At 55.9% G+C, this 14,415-nt stretch overlaps 1 protein-coding gene across 1 annotated transcript in view; it reads right to left on the bottom strand.

The window, feature by feature from the left end:
• The window catches only part of HELZ2 (helicase with zinc finger 2), a 30,198-nt gene that overhangs the window by 13,464 nt on the left and 2,319 nt on the right, over nt 1-14,415 (bottom strand). The window contains exons 2-8 of the mRNA XM_053958346.1: nt 6,209-7,348; nt 5,914-6,097; nt 5,416-5,523; nt 4,343-4,866; nt 3,372-4,004; nt 1,460-2,243; nt 978-1,053 (exon numbers count right to left, since the gene is read on the bottom strand). Coding sequence (XP_053814321.1) covers nt 978-1,053; nt 1,460-2,243; nt 3,372-4,004; nt 4,343-4,866; nt 5,416-5,523; nt 5,914-6,097; nt 6,209-7,206 — 3,307 coding nt within the window. The 5' untranslated portion in view covers nt 7,207-7,348. The remainder of the gene's footprint in view (nt 1-977; nt 1,054-1,459; nt 2,244-3,371; nt 4,005-4,342; nt 4,867-5,415; nt 5,524-5,913; nt 6,098-6,208; nt 7,349-14,415) is intronic.

Consider the following 14,415-nt stretch of genomic DNA (forward strand, 5'->3'; position numbering starts at 1 on the left):
AGCCCCTCCTTGCAAACATGGGTAGAGTTTGCTGTGAATTTCAAATTCCCTGAGGAACTGCGAGTCTTGCAGAAACAAGAGCAGTGATCATTTGCAAGGATCCCTCTCTGCTCAGGAAGAGCTCTGCTGATCACAAAACAAATAACAACCAACAAGAGGCATCCTAGTGATGTCAGAACTGGGAAGATGCTGCAAAGAAAGGGTGTGGAGATCACAAACACCCCCTGGGGTCAGTTGTTCTCACCATGAAGAGTCCCAGTTGCGCAATAAAAAAAAGATAATGAAAACACGAATGAGTCATAAATTAAGTCCTTGAGGACAAAACCAGCCTTATCCCTCTCTTGTCATCCAGAGCAGGAGACTCCTCCTTTAGTGAGCTGTTCTGTGATTGGTACCCATCCTGGTTTCAATTCACTTCTGTCACTAGCCTCCCTCACTGGTACTTAGGGCTTCACATGATTCACACATACTCAAGTCTCTGGGATGGCACTTACAGGGCTTGTGCCCTCCTACAAAGCAAAGTCCATGTATTTGAAATTAGTTGACAGCTGGGTGCAGATTTAATTCAGAGTGAAATCTTATTCACTCGGTAAAAGACAAAATCAAAGATCTACCAACCAGAAGGGTATGGAAATGAACAAAAGGCACTCCCTTCTAATTGGTGTTACGTGGACTGGACTGCAGTGATGGCAGAGACACTGAGAGGGCAGGGTAGCTCTGCCTGGCAGCACCTCCCATAGAGGTATTTTTCCACAACAATAGCCAATATTTTGCATTTTAACAAGGAGGAAAATATATGTTGGAAACTCCTCTGCTAATACCCCAGTGTCTCTTCCACCTGCCTGTTACCCCATGGCTGTAGTTGCTATGGACCCTCATGTCCACCAGCACGACTGCAAAAGCTGTGTATGACACTCACACAGAAGACCACCCTAAAATGCAGCCAGGCAGGAGGGACTGTTGCACAAGACACAAACCTGGCAAATTTTCATAGTTTTCCACCACCACATCTTGTAGCTGCTTTTTCCTCAGCTCTTGTCTTGTTATAGAAACCTGGTAAGAAAGAGGCAACAAGTGAACTCAGCTCAGAAACGCCGCCCACCAAACACCAGGGTCCCTTATCCTGCCCAGCTGCAGGTTCCCCAAAGTACTTGAAAGCAGCCACACATCTGGGCTGACTTCAGCCAGAGCTTCCACTGCCCTGTCATTAACCTGCCTAGAAGATGCTGATAGAAGTGTTTAACTAAGCCATCCAACTATCCCTGCTCCAACCACCCAGGACACTCTACCTAAATGGAGAGTGCCTCAAAAAAACACTGAAGGCACACGAGACCCCAGATTTCCTATTTTCACTAGCACAAATACTAATAAATAGATTAAAAGGGTCTTTCTTAGGGAGTGTTTAGTCAGCAGAGCAGGCATAGCCCCCTCAGGTGGAATGCAGGATTCTTCTACGCACCTGCGTCCCATGGGAGACCACACAGATCTTCTTCAGATCCTGGACACCCCACTCATCTGGCCACGTCTGATAGATCTCCTTCACTTTCTCAATCACTTGTATTATCTCGGAGACGTTTTGCCAAGAAATCATGGAGATATCCCTTTCAGCCACACCACGCACATGGCAGAACACGAGGGGATAAATTTCAGGATGGGGTGGGATGTTCCCACTGGCTTGGATAGCATTGCCATTGCCAATGTAGAAGTGCTTGGAGATGAACTCAATAATGCTGGCAGTGGAACGATAATTCTCATTGAAGATGATCCTGCTCTTTATGGCCACCTCATGCTTCTCCTTCTGGTAGAACTGAAAGAGCCGGTTCAAGAGGGTGTGATCAGCAGATTGCCCACCCTCAACACAGAACAGCTTTGGGGTTATCTGCATGTGGTCCCCAGCCAGGACAATGCGGGTCTCAAAAGTGGCGTAGGAGAGCGGAACCAAAGCTTCGCACTCCAGCATCTGCGCAGCCTCGTCGATCATGATGTGGGTGAAGTAGCCGGGGCGCACCTTCAGGTCCTTGGAAAGCATGGAGGTGGTGATAATGATGTGGTGCTTGTCGATCTCGGCCTGCGTGGGCAGGCGGAAGGAGCGCTGGTCTGGCGAGAGGCAGCAGTACATCTGGGTGATGGGGTCCGTCATGTTGACCGACCGGTCGGTGGAGATGATCCGCAGGGGAACGGCCCATGGATGCCCTGTGGTCACATAGTTATGAAAATACTCCCGGATGTAAATGTCAGCAGCGCTGGAGGGGGACAAAAGGGAAAAGCATCAAGGAATCTTTGGTGCTGTTCTTAAATTCTGTGACACAAAGTTCTCTCTCATCATTTTGCAACACACATCCAGTTTCTCTCCTGGCTCTGGTGACACCACACTTGTCACAGCAGACATTCACAACTGCACAAAGGAACCAGTGCCTACGCAGCCACCAATTCCCAGCCTCTTTCAACAGCATGATTTAAAATAGGAATTGGTATTTGAGACTACAACATCTCTTGATACTCTTATGGAAAAATGTGATGTGCCCAACAAAACCTGTGTCCCTGATGCTGTGCAGGGCCAAGTGACAAGGAGCTCTTCTCTGACAGCAAAGCATCCCCATCTCCTGGTGAGACAAGACCTACAGGAGAAGCTTCTGTGCAAGCAAACAGCCTGGAACAGGCTAAGATTAGCAGTCACCATCTATTATGCATTAAAAACTGAGGCAGTAACAGCCTGCAGGATCAGATGTGGACACTCTTTTCAGTGTAACTGCTCTAATTTTAACAGTCTTGGCCTGGTTTCTCTGAAGGCAGATCCAATGGCATTCAGGCCAGATCTGCATTTTCTCTTCCCCAAACTCTCCCTGGAAAAGTCAATAGATTGGCATGTACACAGAGCCAAACAGTCTTCAAGGGCAACTAGAGCACAACATTATCCCAGCATGGTCAGGCAGCAGCTTTCTACTTCTTGCAGTACACAGCAAAGGCTGGAGAAAACTGTCTCTCCAGCCACATTCCCATTTTATGATGAGGCAGGAATATGTGAAGTGCTCAAGGCTAGGATGGACAGGGCTTGTAGCAACCTGATCTAGGGGAAGGGTTTGGAACAAGACAAGCTGTAATGTCCTTTCCAACCCAAACCATTCAGGGATTCTGTGAGTTTGTGTTGCCTCTTCCACAAAGACTTCCACCCATGCCAGGTTTCCTCCTAGCAGGAAGTAGAGCAGTTTAAGACAAATTCAACAAAAACTAATTTATTTAAACAAGCAATTGAAGTGCACACTGAGAAAAGGGGAGCTCGGCTCTGGCTCATATACCCTGGCTCCCCTTCACCCCCTCAGCAAGCAATGCACCATCTTGCCCAAAGTTCTCATTGCCTCTTCCCTGCTAACCTGTTTGTGTGAGTGCAGATCAGCACCCGTGTGTTGGGCTGCCTGAGGATCTCCAAGGTGGCCATGGCCAAGGTGAATGTCTTCCCTGTGCCAAAAGGTCCATAGATGAGCAGAGGTGGGACCTGCCGGCTGGTGGTCGGCTGGCCCGTGATGAAGGAGATGGCCTGTTTCTGCTTGCTGTTCCCTCTCTGTGGGGACCCAAGAGAGTAGGGGATGGAGCAACTGGCAACATCTGGCAGGACCAGCTTCTCATCGAACAGGCTGTCCACAGCTTGGTGCCACTGCCGGAACAGCAGCTGGTCTATTTGGAACTGGATCTCCACCTGGTGGGAGGTGTTTGCCTTGAAGTTTAAGTCCGAGCAGCATCTGCGTGGTATCTGTAGCCAGATAGTCTTCTCCGTGGTGGCTTTACGTTCCACAAAAACTTCATAAACCCGACCGTCCACAGGTGGGTCAAGTGCCAGGAAGGCGGTGGGCACAGACCTGCTCAGCAGGTACCCCTCATCCGTGTCTGGCGAGAGGTTGTAAGGGGTAGGCACTTCAGCAAACAGCTCCCCAGGAAGAGCAAACTTCACCCCCATGGAGAGGCTCTGCAGCATGGGGGTCAGCGAGATGAGCACACGCAGGTTGAGTCTGAAAGGAGGAAACACCCAAATGAAGAGCAAAGAAAGAAAGGATCTGTCAGTTCCTGAGCCCTCCTCCATGGAGGGGGGAGTGACACTTACACCCAGAGAGGGTCTGCCAGCCCCCCAAGCACATACAGAAAGAAACCATGCTCTAGCTAATCCACAGCCACAGGATGAGACTCAGCAAGCCATCCTTGGCAGGTTTCCAGTTTTCTGGGAAGGCACCATAAGACTCAACCCAGAATGGACAGAAGACCCCAGGGACAGCATGGCCTCAAGGGTTAGCAACAGGCTTGTGGTCCCCAGTGAAGGGTTACTCCAAAAGGGTTCACACCTGGCACTTACTTGGCAATCAGAGCCTGCTCAGCTTCTTCCTCACGGAAGAGGAAGCTGTGCATCCTCTCCCGATAGTTGCACCGGGTGATGGGAACGACTGCACTACCCTCACTTTGGTAATCCAGTGCCAGAGCAGGAGGTTTGTACTTTGCCAGCAGAACCACCTCTTCATCAGTCCTTGGCATGCTGGGAACGATGATGCGGTTACCCCGGTCCCAGCGCACAAAGTTGACGGGGCGGCTGCTCTCCCGGGTGCTGGGGACGTGCTGGGGGGTCTCCCGCCGGCCCACCTTCACCTTGATCTTCTGCATGAGGACGGGGCGCTTGCCGAAGTCGAAGACCACCCACTGCTCGAAGATGCCCAGGACGCAGCACTCCATGCTGACCTCCACCAGCGCGGTGCGGGGCGAGGAGGACACGATGGCCACGTGCTCCCCACAAATGTACTGCAGGCCCCGGGAAAGCCCATTCCCTGAGAAGTAGAAGTTGACTCCAGGGTCCCGTTTCAGCAGGGCCACGTGCTGCAGATGCATCTGCCATTGAGGAGAAGACAGGGACACAGTGAGGGCAGCCCACAGGAAGAGCCCAGCAGCTGGTGAGGTGCTCCAGCAGCATTTCCTAGAAAAAGCTGCTAGAGGAACCAAACTCTGTGCCAGTCTCACCACAACTTATTCCTCACACAATCACACAGCAATTACTCTAAGGTCTCAGAGAACCTCAGGTTCCAGTTTAATATCAACCAGTGTGCAGTAAATGAGAAATCTACTTTGGAGGAGACACGCTCTTGCCCCCAACATCCACAAAATCCTGGTCAGGAAAGCAGCTGAATGTTGTAATTTGTGATGATACAGGGGAGGTGTTGAGACCAGCCAGGTCTGCCCCAGGACCACTGCACAAGACAGGAGACACAGTGCTTACACCCCCTGCACACAGCCCCAGTGCAGGCACCACCTGAGCAGCTCCTATGTACCCAGCACTTGCTCTCATTTAAAAATTCCAAATCCCCATTCTTCTCCCCCTTGTAGAAGTAATAACTAAAAAACTCCCCAACCAAACAAAACCCTACAAAGGACTGAGCTTACCTGAGAGTGGATCTTGAACCGCCATTGGTATTTCTTCTTCCTGTCCTCCAGCTGCACATGCAGAGGCTGCTCACACACAACATGGACACCTTCGACGTGCTCAGCCATCTGTGGGGAGTCATGAGAGGAGAGGGACTGAAGGCAGCATCCCAGGGACACACCTCAAAGCCCTCCACAGTGCCATCTTCATCCTTGTCTTCATGCTACATCCTCCCAAGAGAGATCAAGAGTACATCCTCATATTCCATCCTTCCCCACTGCTGCTCTGGGTCTCCACCCAGCAGCCTTGGGAAGCAAGAGGACCCACGGCATAGCTTGGGTACCCCGAACAGGCTCTCAGGTTGCTGTCTCCAAAGAGATGAAGGAAGGAGAACGCCACATCCCTTTTTGCATCCCCATTAGGAAGCTGAGCAGTGGTCTCTGTTCCCAATCTCTCAGACCAGAGAATTCCTGTGATGCCCTGGACCAAAGCTCTCCCACCCTGTGCCCGCCACTCACAATTAACACCTCGTTGGAGCACACCCGATACTCAGCAAGGAGCCGGTCCTGGTAGGACAAGAGCCCATCCTTCAGGGCTTGCTTCTTTTTCTTCACAGAAACCTTCACCCTCTGGATCCACTCCTGAAGCTCCTCTTTGGAATGAGCCTTGGTGCAGCTGCTCCCCATTTCACACACCTCCGCTCTGTCAGGAGAGAGGTGTTCCAGGTGCCACCCATGCCTGGTGGCATGGGGATCCTCAGGGAGCTGGCAGCTCCCCTGCCGCCCCTGCCCTCTTCCCTGCTGGATGCCTTACCTGCTACACAGTGAGAACTTGGTCAGCCCGAGAGGTGGTGCACGGTGGACCCACTGCATGGAGCTGTCGGCCGAGAGCATGTGCACGTGCTCAATGGAGGAGCAGTGGTTCTCAAAGCTCTCCTGCGAGCTGCAGGTCACCAGGCAGATGTGGCAGTAGAAGCACACGGGCGCAGGCGCTGCTGGCTCGCCGTTGGTGCTGGCGGTGCCCGCAGATGGCAGCAGGTCGGAGCGCAGCAATCCGTGCTCCCTCTCGGCCTCCCAGATGGCCATCTCCACGTCACTGTGGGCGTACTGGCAGCGCTGCGGGCCGTGCCTGCAGGGCCGGCCCCGGGACACGAACCGGCAGTAGGCGAGGGTCTCGATGAACTCGGGGCAGGGCCGGATGGCCGTGTACTGCTGCTTCTTCTGGCTGTCCAGCACCGCGTGCACCAGGAGCGGGTCCCAGGTGTGATGGGACTCACAGAGCCACCCGCAGCCACCCACTGTGATGCGCTGGGGGCGGCCAAAAAAGCACTGCTTGCAGATCTCCTGGAAGTACCCCCCAAACTCGCTGGTGATCTCGCTGGCAGCACTGGCAGTGAGGTGGGGGGTGGCAGCAGGGCCCCCCAGCTGTGCCTGCAGCACCGCTGCCTTCAGCCAGCGCCGCTCCAGCTGGTGTTCCCTCTCAAAGTTCCAGACCATGGCCTCCTCCGCGCTCCAGGCAAAGGTGCACTGGTTCTTGTGCTTGCTGCAGCCCAGCCCCATCACGTAGTACCTGCAGACAGCGTAGCGCGCCGGGTTGGGGAAGCCGGGCCGCCGGGACACCTTCCTCCATGCCGTGCTCCAGCGGCTGCGGCAGCGCGCCAGCAGGATCTCGTACATGCACTTGTGCTCCACCTCCTGCGGGTGGTAGGTGATCTCGTTCTCCTTCACACTGCACTTGGAGCAGACCAGGAGCAGCTCCAGCTGCTGCTGGAGCCTGCCCAGTGGCACCTTTGGGCCGTTGGCCGTTGGCATCTTTGCCAGCAGCTTGAGTGGGGCAAAATTAATGGTGGGAAGATCTTAGAAGGTGATGCCGTGGGGAGGAGGTGCCATGGAGCGAGTGGCCTTGTCCTAGCTCACTGCATACCTGCTGGCCATCGGTGTAAGCTCATGAAGCCTGACAAAGGAACAAGGAACAAGTGACTTAGCAGGAAACATCAGACAATCCCTGGCTGGGTGCACACAGAGGCACTGACACAGCCAGGAACCTCACCCAGGCAACCTCGGCCTCAGCACTCTCTCCCCCAGCTCTGTTCCCCCACCAGCCCGGGTCCCAGGCGGTTGTTTTGCACAGGGATCAGGCTGCCAAGTGGTGTGGGTTCCCAGAAGGGCTCAGCCTGGTCCCTGATATCCCTACAGACCATCAGCAATTACCATCCAAAGTGGCAAAGCAGTAACTGCTCCAAAGGGCCCAGCACGGTCCCCACAGCAGCCACTGATCTGCCCCCGACCATGGACACATGATCCAACTTCCTCTTCCTGCTGCCAGCACCTGCCCCACCTTGGGTCCCTCCTGCCAACTTTCTTTATCCTGTTTTCTTCCCTGAGTTGGCCAGGCAGCCCCATGCTGAATGGGAAGAACCCAGCTCCAGCCCCTCAGCCTATCCGTCCTGTAGCGCAAAAGATGAATTGGAATTAGTTAATGAAGCAACCACCTTCTTTGCTCCTGGGATGCAGCACCCAGGGCCGGGAGATGGGCATGCTGGAACAGGGGCCTGCCGGCATCTCTCCAGCTGACAGCTTGGTAAACATCTGGCTGGGAGAGCTCGGCCCTAGCGGCGGGGAAGGCAACCCACGGCTCACTGCCCTTTCCAGCCACCAGCTCCGGCATCTGCCCTCTGTTTCCTGGGTAACCAGGGGCCAGAAGCAGCCCTGGAAATGATGCTGCAGGGTTTGGTGGCTGGGCCACATGGTCAGGGTGAAGGGAACATGCCGGGGCACATCTCTGGGCAGGGTGTGCTGCCAAGAAAAGCCACCAGCCTCGTGCCAAACACTCAACTTGGGCTCCTAGCCAGCAGCCACCACAGACTGGCTCTCTGGCAATGCCAGGGAAGAGCAGGATTTACAGCTGAGGTCCAGTGGACAACGGAACAGGAAGGCAAACTTTGCATTGCTTCTGCATTTTTAATTAAGAATTCTTTGCTCTTTTCTGGGATAAACAGGGTGCTGGGCAAAGTGGGCAGGGAGTGCTGAGGCTGCTGCTCCAGCTGGAGCTCCAGACAACAAACACCAAGCTGGAAGTGGCTGGAGCATCACCCACATTCCCAGCATACCCTTAGAGAGCTCCTCACCTCCCATCCCAGGGTCACAGCATCCACCTGCTGTTGAGCCATGAAGGAGTCATCTAATCCTACTTCTCTGTGTGCATCAGGTCAGACGCGTGCTCGGTGGATAAACACCCGCTCAGTTTATCTCTCAAGGCCTGGCAGCAAGCCTGGCACTGGGCAGAGCTGCAGGTTTCCATTCTGGGAAGCTGTGGGATTCCGTGGCAGACTCCCACACCAGCGCTGGCTTGATTGGGGTCAGTGTGCCACGCCACTGTGCCATGCCACGAGCTCTGCATCCAGAGCTAAATCACCCAGACTCAGCTCTGCGCCTTCACTTCCAAACCTTTACTTGAAGCACTCAGTGCAGGCTGGTAGTGAAAGAAGAGCAGTGACCCCGAGCTGGCTGGGGCCAGCAGACAGCCAGGGTACTGCTATCCTCTGGTTGTAACAAGGTCATGGTCATTGAAATAAAACTTTCTGTAGTCCAGGGGTCAGGAGCTCTTTGTTTGTTCTGGTTCTAATACAGAAAAAAGAAAAACTGGAGCCACAGCTGAGGTTCTGGTGCTGCCTAATTGCTGATTGATGCAGATAAAATGCTTTGTTCCAAAATGAAATAATTTGGGGAAATTTGAAAATAAGCACCTATAAAGAGAGGAGGGAGAGTGGAACAAGCTGTCTCATGCCCAAGGGCATCAAGGGATGCTCCTCTGATTCTCAGCAAGACAGCAAAGGCAGCACGGTGCTGGTGAGGGCTGCAGACCCCCTGGAGCTGCTCCTGTCAAACTGCTCCAGGCTGTGAGTACCAGAAAAACCCCCAACAATGGAAACCAGGCAACTGTCTGGGGAGACACAGCCTGCTCCGAGGGCTGGACTGCGGCAGGGAAAAACCCTGCACCTTGTGGGGGTCAAAATCCCTCCTGTTTGAGCCTGTTTGCTCCAAGGGAGCATTCCCACTCGGCTTTCCCCGGGAGATCAGGGATGGACTGGAGCTAAGCGGGACCCCAGGGCAGAGGCACTGTCCCTCGCGACCGCAGGTTCAGCTTGCCCCGGGACCTTGGCACAGGGCAGGGGGGACACAGGGCGGCGGTGGCAGCGCGGGGCCGGGCTGCTCCCGAATCTCCGCAGCGGGAACGCCCGGAGCGGGACACAGGTCACGCTCAGCCGCCGAGAGCCTTTCAGCTCCTTTGAAGCTGGCGAGGGCAGCACGTTCCCAGTGGAACTGACTTCTGCAGTTTCGGGAACACTTTGGTATCCCTCCCTTAGCAGTTCCACCTTCCTTCCTCTGGAAGTCTCCGCCTCCGGCCGAGCCCTCCTGGGAAAGGCACTCGGGGTTTGTGCGACATCTGTGCAACACTGGAACTGGTGAAAACTCCAGTAAACCTCAGTTTTACACACGGGAGAGGAAGAAACCTGATCGCTGGCTCCGTGGGCAGGGAGCCGAACTTCCCGGCCCGGACACGTCCACAGCCGCAGAGCTCATGGGAGACGCGGTCCAGCAGCACCGCCGGTACCGACCCACCCGCTTAAACGCTTAAGAACTGCCCATAAAGACCGAGGGACAGCCAGGGTGCCACTGGAATTCATGCCTAGGCAGGGCATCCCAGCTGGAAAAAGATAAGAGGGAATATTCCACCTTTAAAGGGGTCAATTCCTCTGCTGTTTATTTTTTTAAGAAGGCGTTTGATTTTGAGCAAACTGCCAGAACATGCTCTGGGTCTGGAGGTGGGAGGGAAGAGGAAGTGCAAACCCCGCTCTAAGTCTCTGTACAGCACTAGTGCTGACGCCAAATTAAAGCTTTTCTCTCTCTACAGCACTCTTATACTAGGAAAGAGGAAAAAAAAAAAAAAAAAAAAAAAAAAAAAGCTAAGGGAACTTTTGCAATCCAAGCTCGGGTGGAGGGAAGATGCAAGGCACAAGGAAGCTCAGGGAGTTCTGCCCCAAGACAGCTGTCCCACTGGGAATAAAACTGATGTCAACAGGGCAAAATCCAAATGCTTCACAGAAGGTAAGAGTGGAAGGGGAGCGGTATTTACCAGCAAGCCACAGATCATTATTTACAAGCTGAATTTTGTATATTTCAAGAAAAAAACAACCTTTTTTACAATGATCCTGAAAAGCTCAGCCTGGCATTTAAAGCCACTCACATCCTGCTGATGGGTGGCAAGTCACCATGACAGACAGAGGCTGGTTTATTGTACCCCCAGCCCCATCTGGGCGAGTTCTGCCTCTCTCCCAGGCACCAACACAGCCCCACACACCCTCTGCCCAGCTCTGGTCCAGCCTTGCCAAAAACCAAACCCAAACAGAGCACACCATGGCCTCGCTGATGGCATTTCCTCCGTGCTCAGGAAAATGCTTTGGGTCAGGGCCGGGCCATGCTGTGTCCAAGCATCGTCCCTGGCAGGCGCCTTGCAGGTCACGCTGCAGGCAGAGATAATCACATTTCCCTGGAAATGGCGAGGGGAAGCATGGCTGTGGTAGAGAAATGCTCACCGTGCCCCTGCGTCCCGACGCTCCGCACCCATCCTATCCCACCAGGAGGAAGGTGGCCCTTCTCTGAGCTCTTTGCTTCGTTAATTATTGACAAAATATTGGGCAACGCGCTACGCTGGAGTAAGCCAAGTGCCCCTCGATCAGAGCAAGTGACGTGGATCAGCGTGTTGGGAGTGGGATGGGGACAGGGCACCATGTGCCTCGGGGGGCTGCAGCCCCACACCCCCGTTACCGGACCTAGCCAAGCACCGGCCCTTGGAAGTTTGTCTACAGCTACAAGCAGCACTCAGAGCAACAGTGCAAGACCTTCCCAGTATCTCCAGCACCCCACCAGTGATCAGTGCAGCCGGGCTGGCCGGGACGGTTTGGAAACAGTGGAAGAGGTGCTGCCTGGCAGATGCTGGCCAGTGCCACCCCACCACCCGCAGTCCTCCTGGCTGCACCGAAGCCACACCCCTCTGGAATCTCCCTCCAGTGCAAAAACAGCCTCCAAAGTTCTTGGCGCCCCCCTTTCCCAGCCTTTTTCAACCAGACAGCTCTCTCCACATCCCATCCAAGAGCCGGCACTGCCTGGCTGCTGCAGTGACCGCCGTGACACCACTGCCCGAGTGTGTGTGCAGGCACAGACCCTCCAGTGTGTGCAGAGCCCCGAGACACGTGGACCCCCGGGTGCTGCATTTGCTTTTATCCAACCGTAAGAAGTTCATCGGAAGCTCCCAGATGCCATCCCCGGAGTTCTGAGGCGGCAGCAGGGTTAGAATATCGCTGTCGGGGATCGCTCACTGAAGGCAGCACTGTGCACCCCCGGGGTTCTCCCCACCCTCCAAACAGGGCTTTGCACTTCAAAACCTGCACCCTGGCTATGACCCTCCTCTCCCGAACGCATCCCAGCCCAGGCAGGGACGCTGCGAGCCGGGGCAGGGGCTGAGCGGGATGCGCTCCCCGCACGCCCCGCAGCATCCCGCACGCCCTGCAGCACCCCACGGCTCGCTGAGGGGCTACCGGGGGCATCCTGGGTCCTGCAGCCCCCCAGGGTGCTCCGCTGACCGCCCAACCTCGGAGCTTCCCCTCCCCCCGGAACGCCCCCCACCGCTCTCACCGCCGCCGCCGCCGCGGTGGGGGGACCCCGGGGACCCGGGGGCTCGCCGCCGGCGACAGTTTCGCTTCTCGGGCCTCCCTGCATTCAAACCGGGGCCGGACTTCGCGGAAATTGCATCACGGCGGCCCCGCCCCGTCCCGCCCGCCGGCACCGGGGGGAGCGGGAGCCGGCACGGCCACCGGGCGGGTACCAGGCGGGGGAAATCGGCACCGGCACCGACGGGAGCCCCAGCCGGCACCGGGACCTCCACCGGGAGGGGGGAGCCGGCACTGGACAAGAGGGACAGGCAGCGGGGTGGGGGGACAGGCACCAGGGGGAAGGGGCACCAAGGGAAGCGGGCAGCAGCATTCAGGGCAGCAGAAGCCGGTACCGGTGCCGCTACCGGGACAGCACCACCCGCATGGCGCAGCGAGCAGGACGGGCGCTCCTGGGGGAACCAGCCTCACACCCCGGTCCCGTCCCACCGCCGCATCCCCGCGCATCGGAGGCCGAGTCTCCCCCCGATCCTGTCCCCCCAAGTGCAAAGGGGCCGCTCCCGGGGGCGCTGCTCACCCGCAGGTCGGGATTCCCCGCGCTCAGATTCGGTCCAGAGCCGGGAGCGGCGGCACCGTAGTTTTAAGTGAATATTGAGCGGCAGCCCCAGTCCTCAGCACGGCGCCCCCGGCAGCCTCCTTTTTAACGGGGCTGGGGGGGTGGAGGTGGGGTGCCGAGCGCTGCCCTCCTTTCTGTTCATCATCACTTTCGTTTTCCGTTCGATTCCCTGCCTGGCGCGATGTACCCGCTGCAGAGCTCAGCCTCGAGCCAAAAAAACCCTCAAACCCCAAATCCACCCCCAGCAGCAGCCGAGTCTCATTTGCATCGTGTTTCCTGGGGCAGCACCGACAGCCGGGGGTCAACACCTCACACCTCAGTTTGTGGGTACGTGTTACCACACAAGCACCATCAGCTGATGCTCAGCGCCCGAGAAGTGAGGGATCCTCAGCACCAGTCTGTGGAGCTCCTTCTCAGCCCTTTCACACTTCACCAAACCCATCCCACAACAGCTTAGCATCTCATCCCAGCCCTCATCCTCCCCCTGTGCGGTTTGATGATGGGGCAAATTTGCGGGTAGTACACACAAAACCAAAAATCCCTGCAACCCGATATGACCCCAAAAGACACGCACCCAAGCAAAATCCCAGGAAGCTCCTCTAACAGCCCCAGCCCCAGTAAACCACAACAGCAGCCGCATCTCACCAGCCGGGACACAAGGCTTCAGAAAGCCGTGACCTGTAAAGCAGGTGCTGTGCCAAACACTGCGGTCCAGCCCCAGCATTCCCACCTAATGGAATTATCTTCATGCCAGAAGCCAGCTGCAAGCCCTGGAAACAACCAGGGAAAACGAACACACCTCCAGCTACAAGTGGCTGTAAAAAGTCGCAGGTCCCAGAGGCAAAGTGTCCCTGCTGACAGGGACGCTGTTCAATCCTTCCAGCAATTGATGGGCGCGTCGTCCTTAGTGGTGCCACCTCAACACAAAGCCACCCTTAGCGACAAAAAAAGTTCTTCCTCAAACCAAATGGGAGGAGGAAACACAAAACCAGCCTGTGGGGCACGCCGGCAGTGCAACAGGAAGGAAGGAGGGGCAGAGACCTGTTTCTGGCACGTTTGTCAACACCCGTGGAAGGAGGAAGAGAAACGATGTTTTTGACCTTCCTGCTTTGTGCAGCCGCAGCCACTGGGTGCCTCAGAGGGAGCTCTCACCTTGCTCCCATCCAGCAGCATCCTGCAGAACCAAGAAAAGGGTTTTCCCACCAAGGACTGGGGCAGCCCAGGCCTGTGGGTGCTGAATGGACCCCACTGGAGCAGAGGGCACTGGATGGATCCCAGCAGAGCACTGGGCGGCTGTGGAAACCAGGCATTCCTGGGCAGCAAAGCCACCAGGGCTGTGCAACAACACCCTGGTCACTGCTGGACCCGTGGCAGGATGGCCACCTGCACAGGGCCACCTGCCAGGCTCTGCTGCACTCTGTGCTCTGCCAGCGAGGAGCAGTGGGTGGCTCAGCCTCACAGCAGGATCTGACCCTATGGAGCCCCTGTGCTCAGTGTTCCCATCCAGGAAAGGGCTCCACAGCTTTGTCCTTGCAGCTGCCATGGGAACTGTTATGATTTGAGCAGCACCAATCCCATCCCTGCCTGGGAAGGAGTGACCAAGCAAAGCCCAGCCCCGGTATCAGAGTGGTCCATAGTGATGGAGTCCATCTCCATTTGCTACTGCCTGGGGCAGGAATCATCCTCTCTGCAGCCCTGACTCTAAACCACAGCTAAGCTCTCTGTGACAGCATC

This window comes from Vidua chalybeata, chromosome 17 (genome assembly GCF_026979565.1).
Source record: "Vidua chalybeata isolate OUT-0048 chromosome 17, bVidCha1 merged haplotype, whole genome shotgun sequence".
In the NCBI taxonomy this organism is placed as follows: domain Eukaryota; kingdom Metazoa; phylum Chordata; class Aves; order Passeriformes; family Viduidae; genus Vidua; species Vidua chalybeata.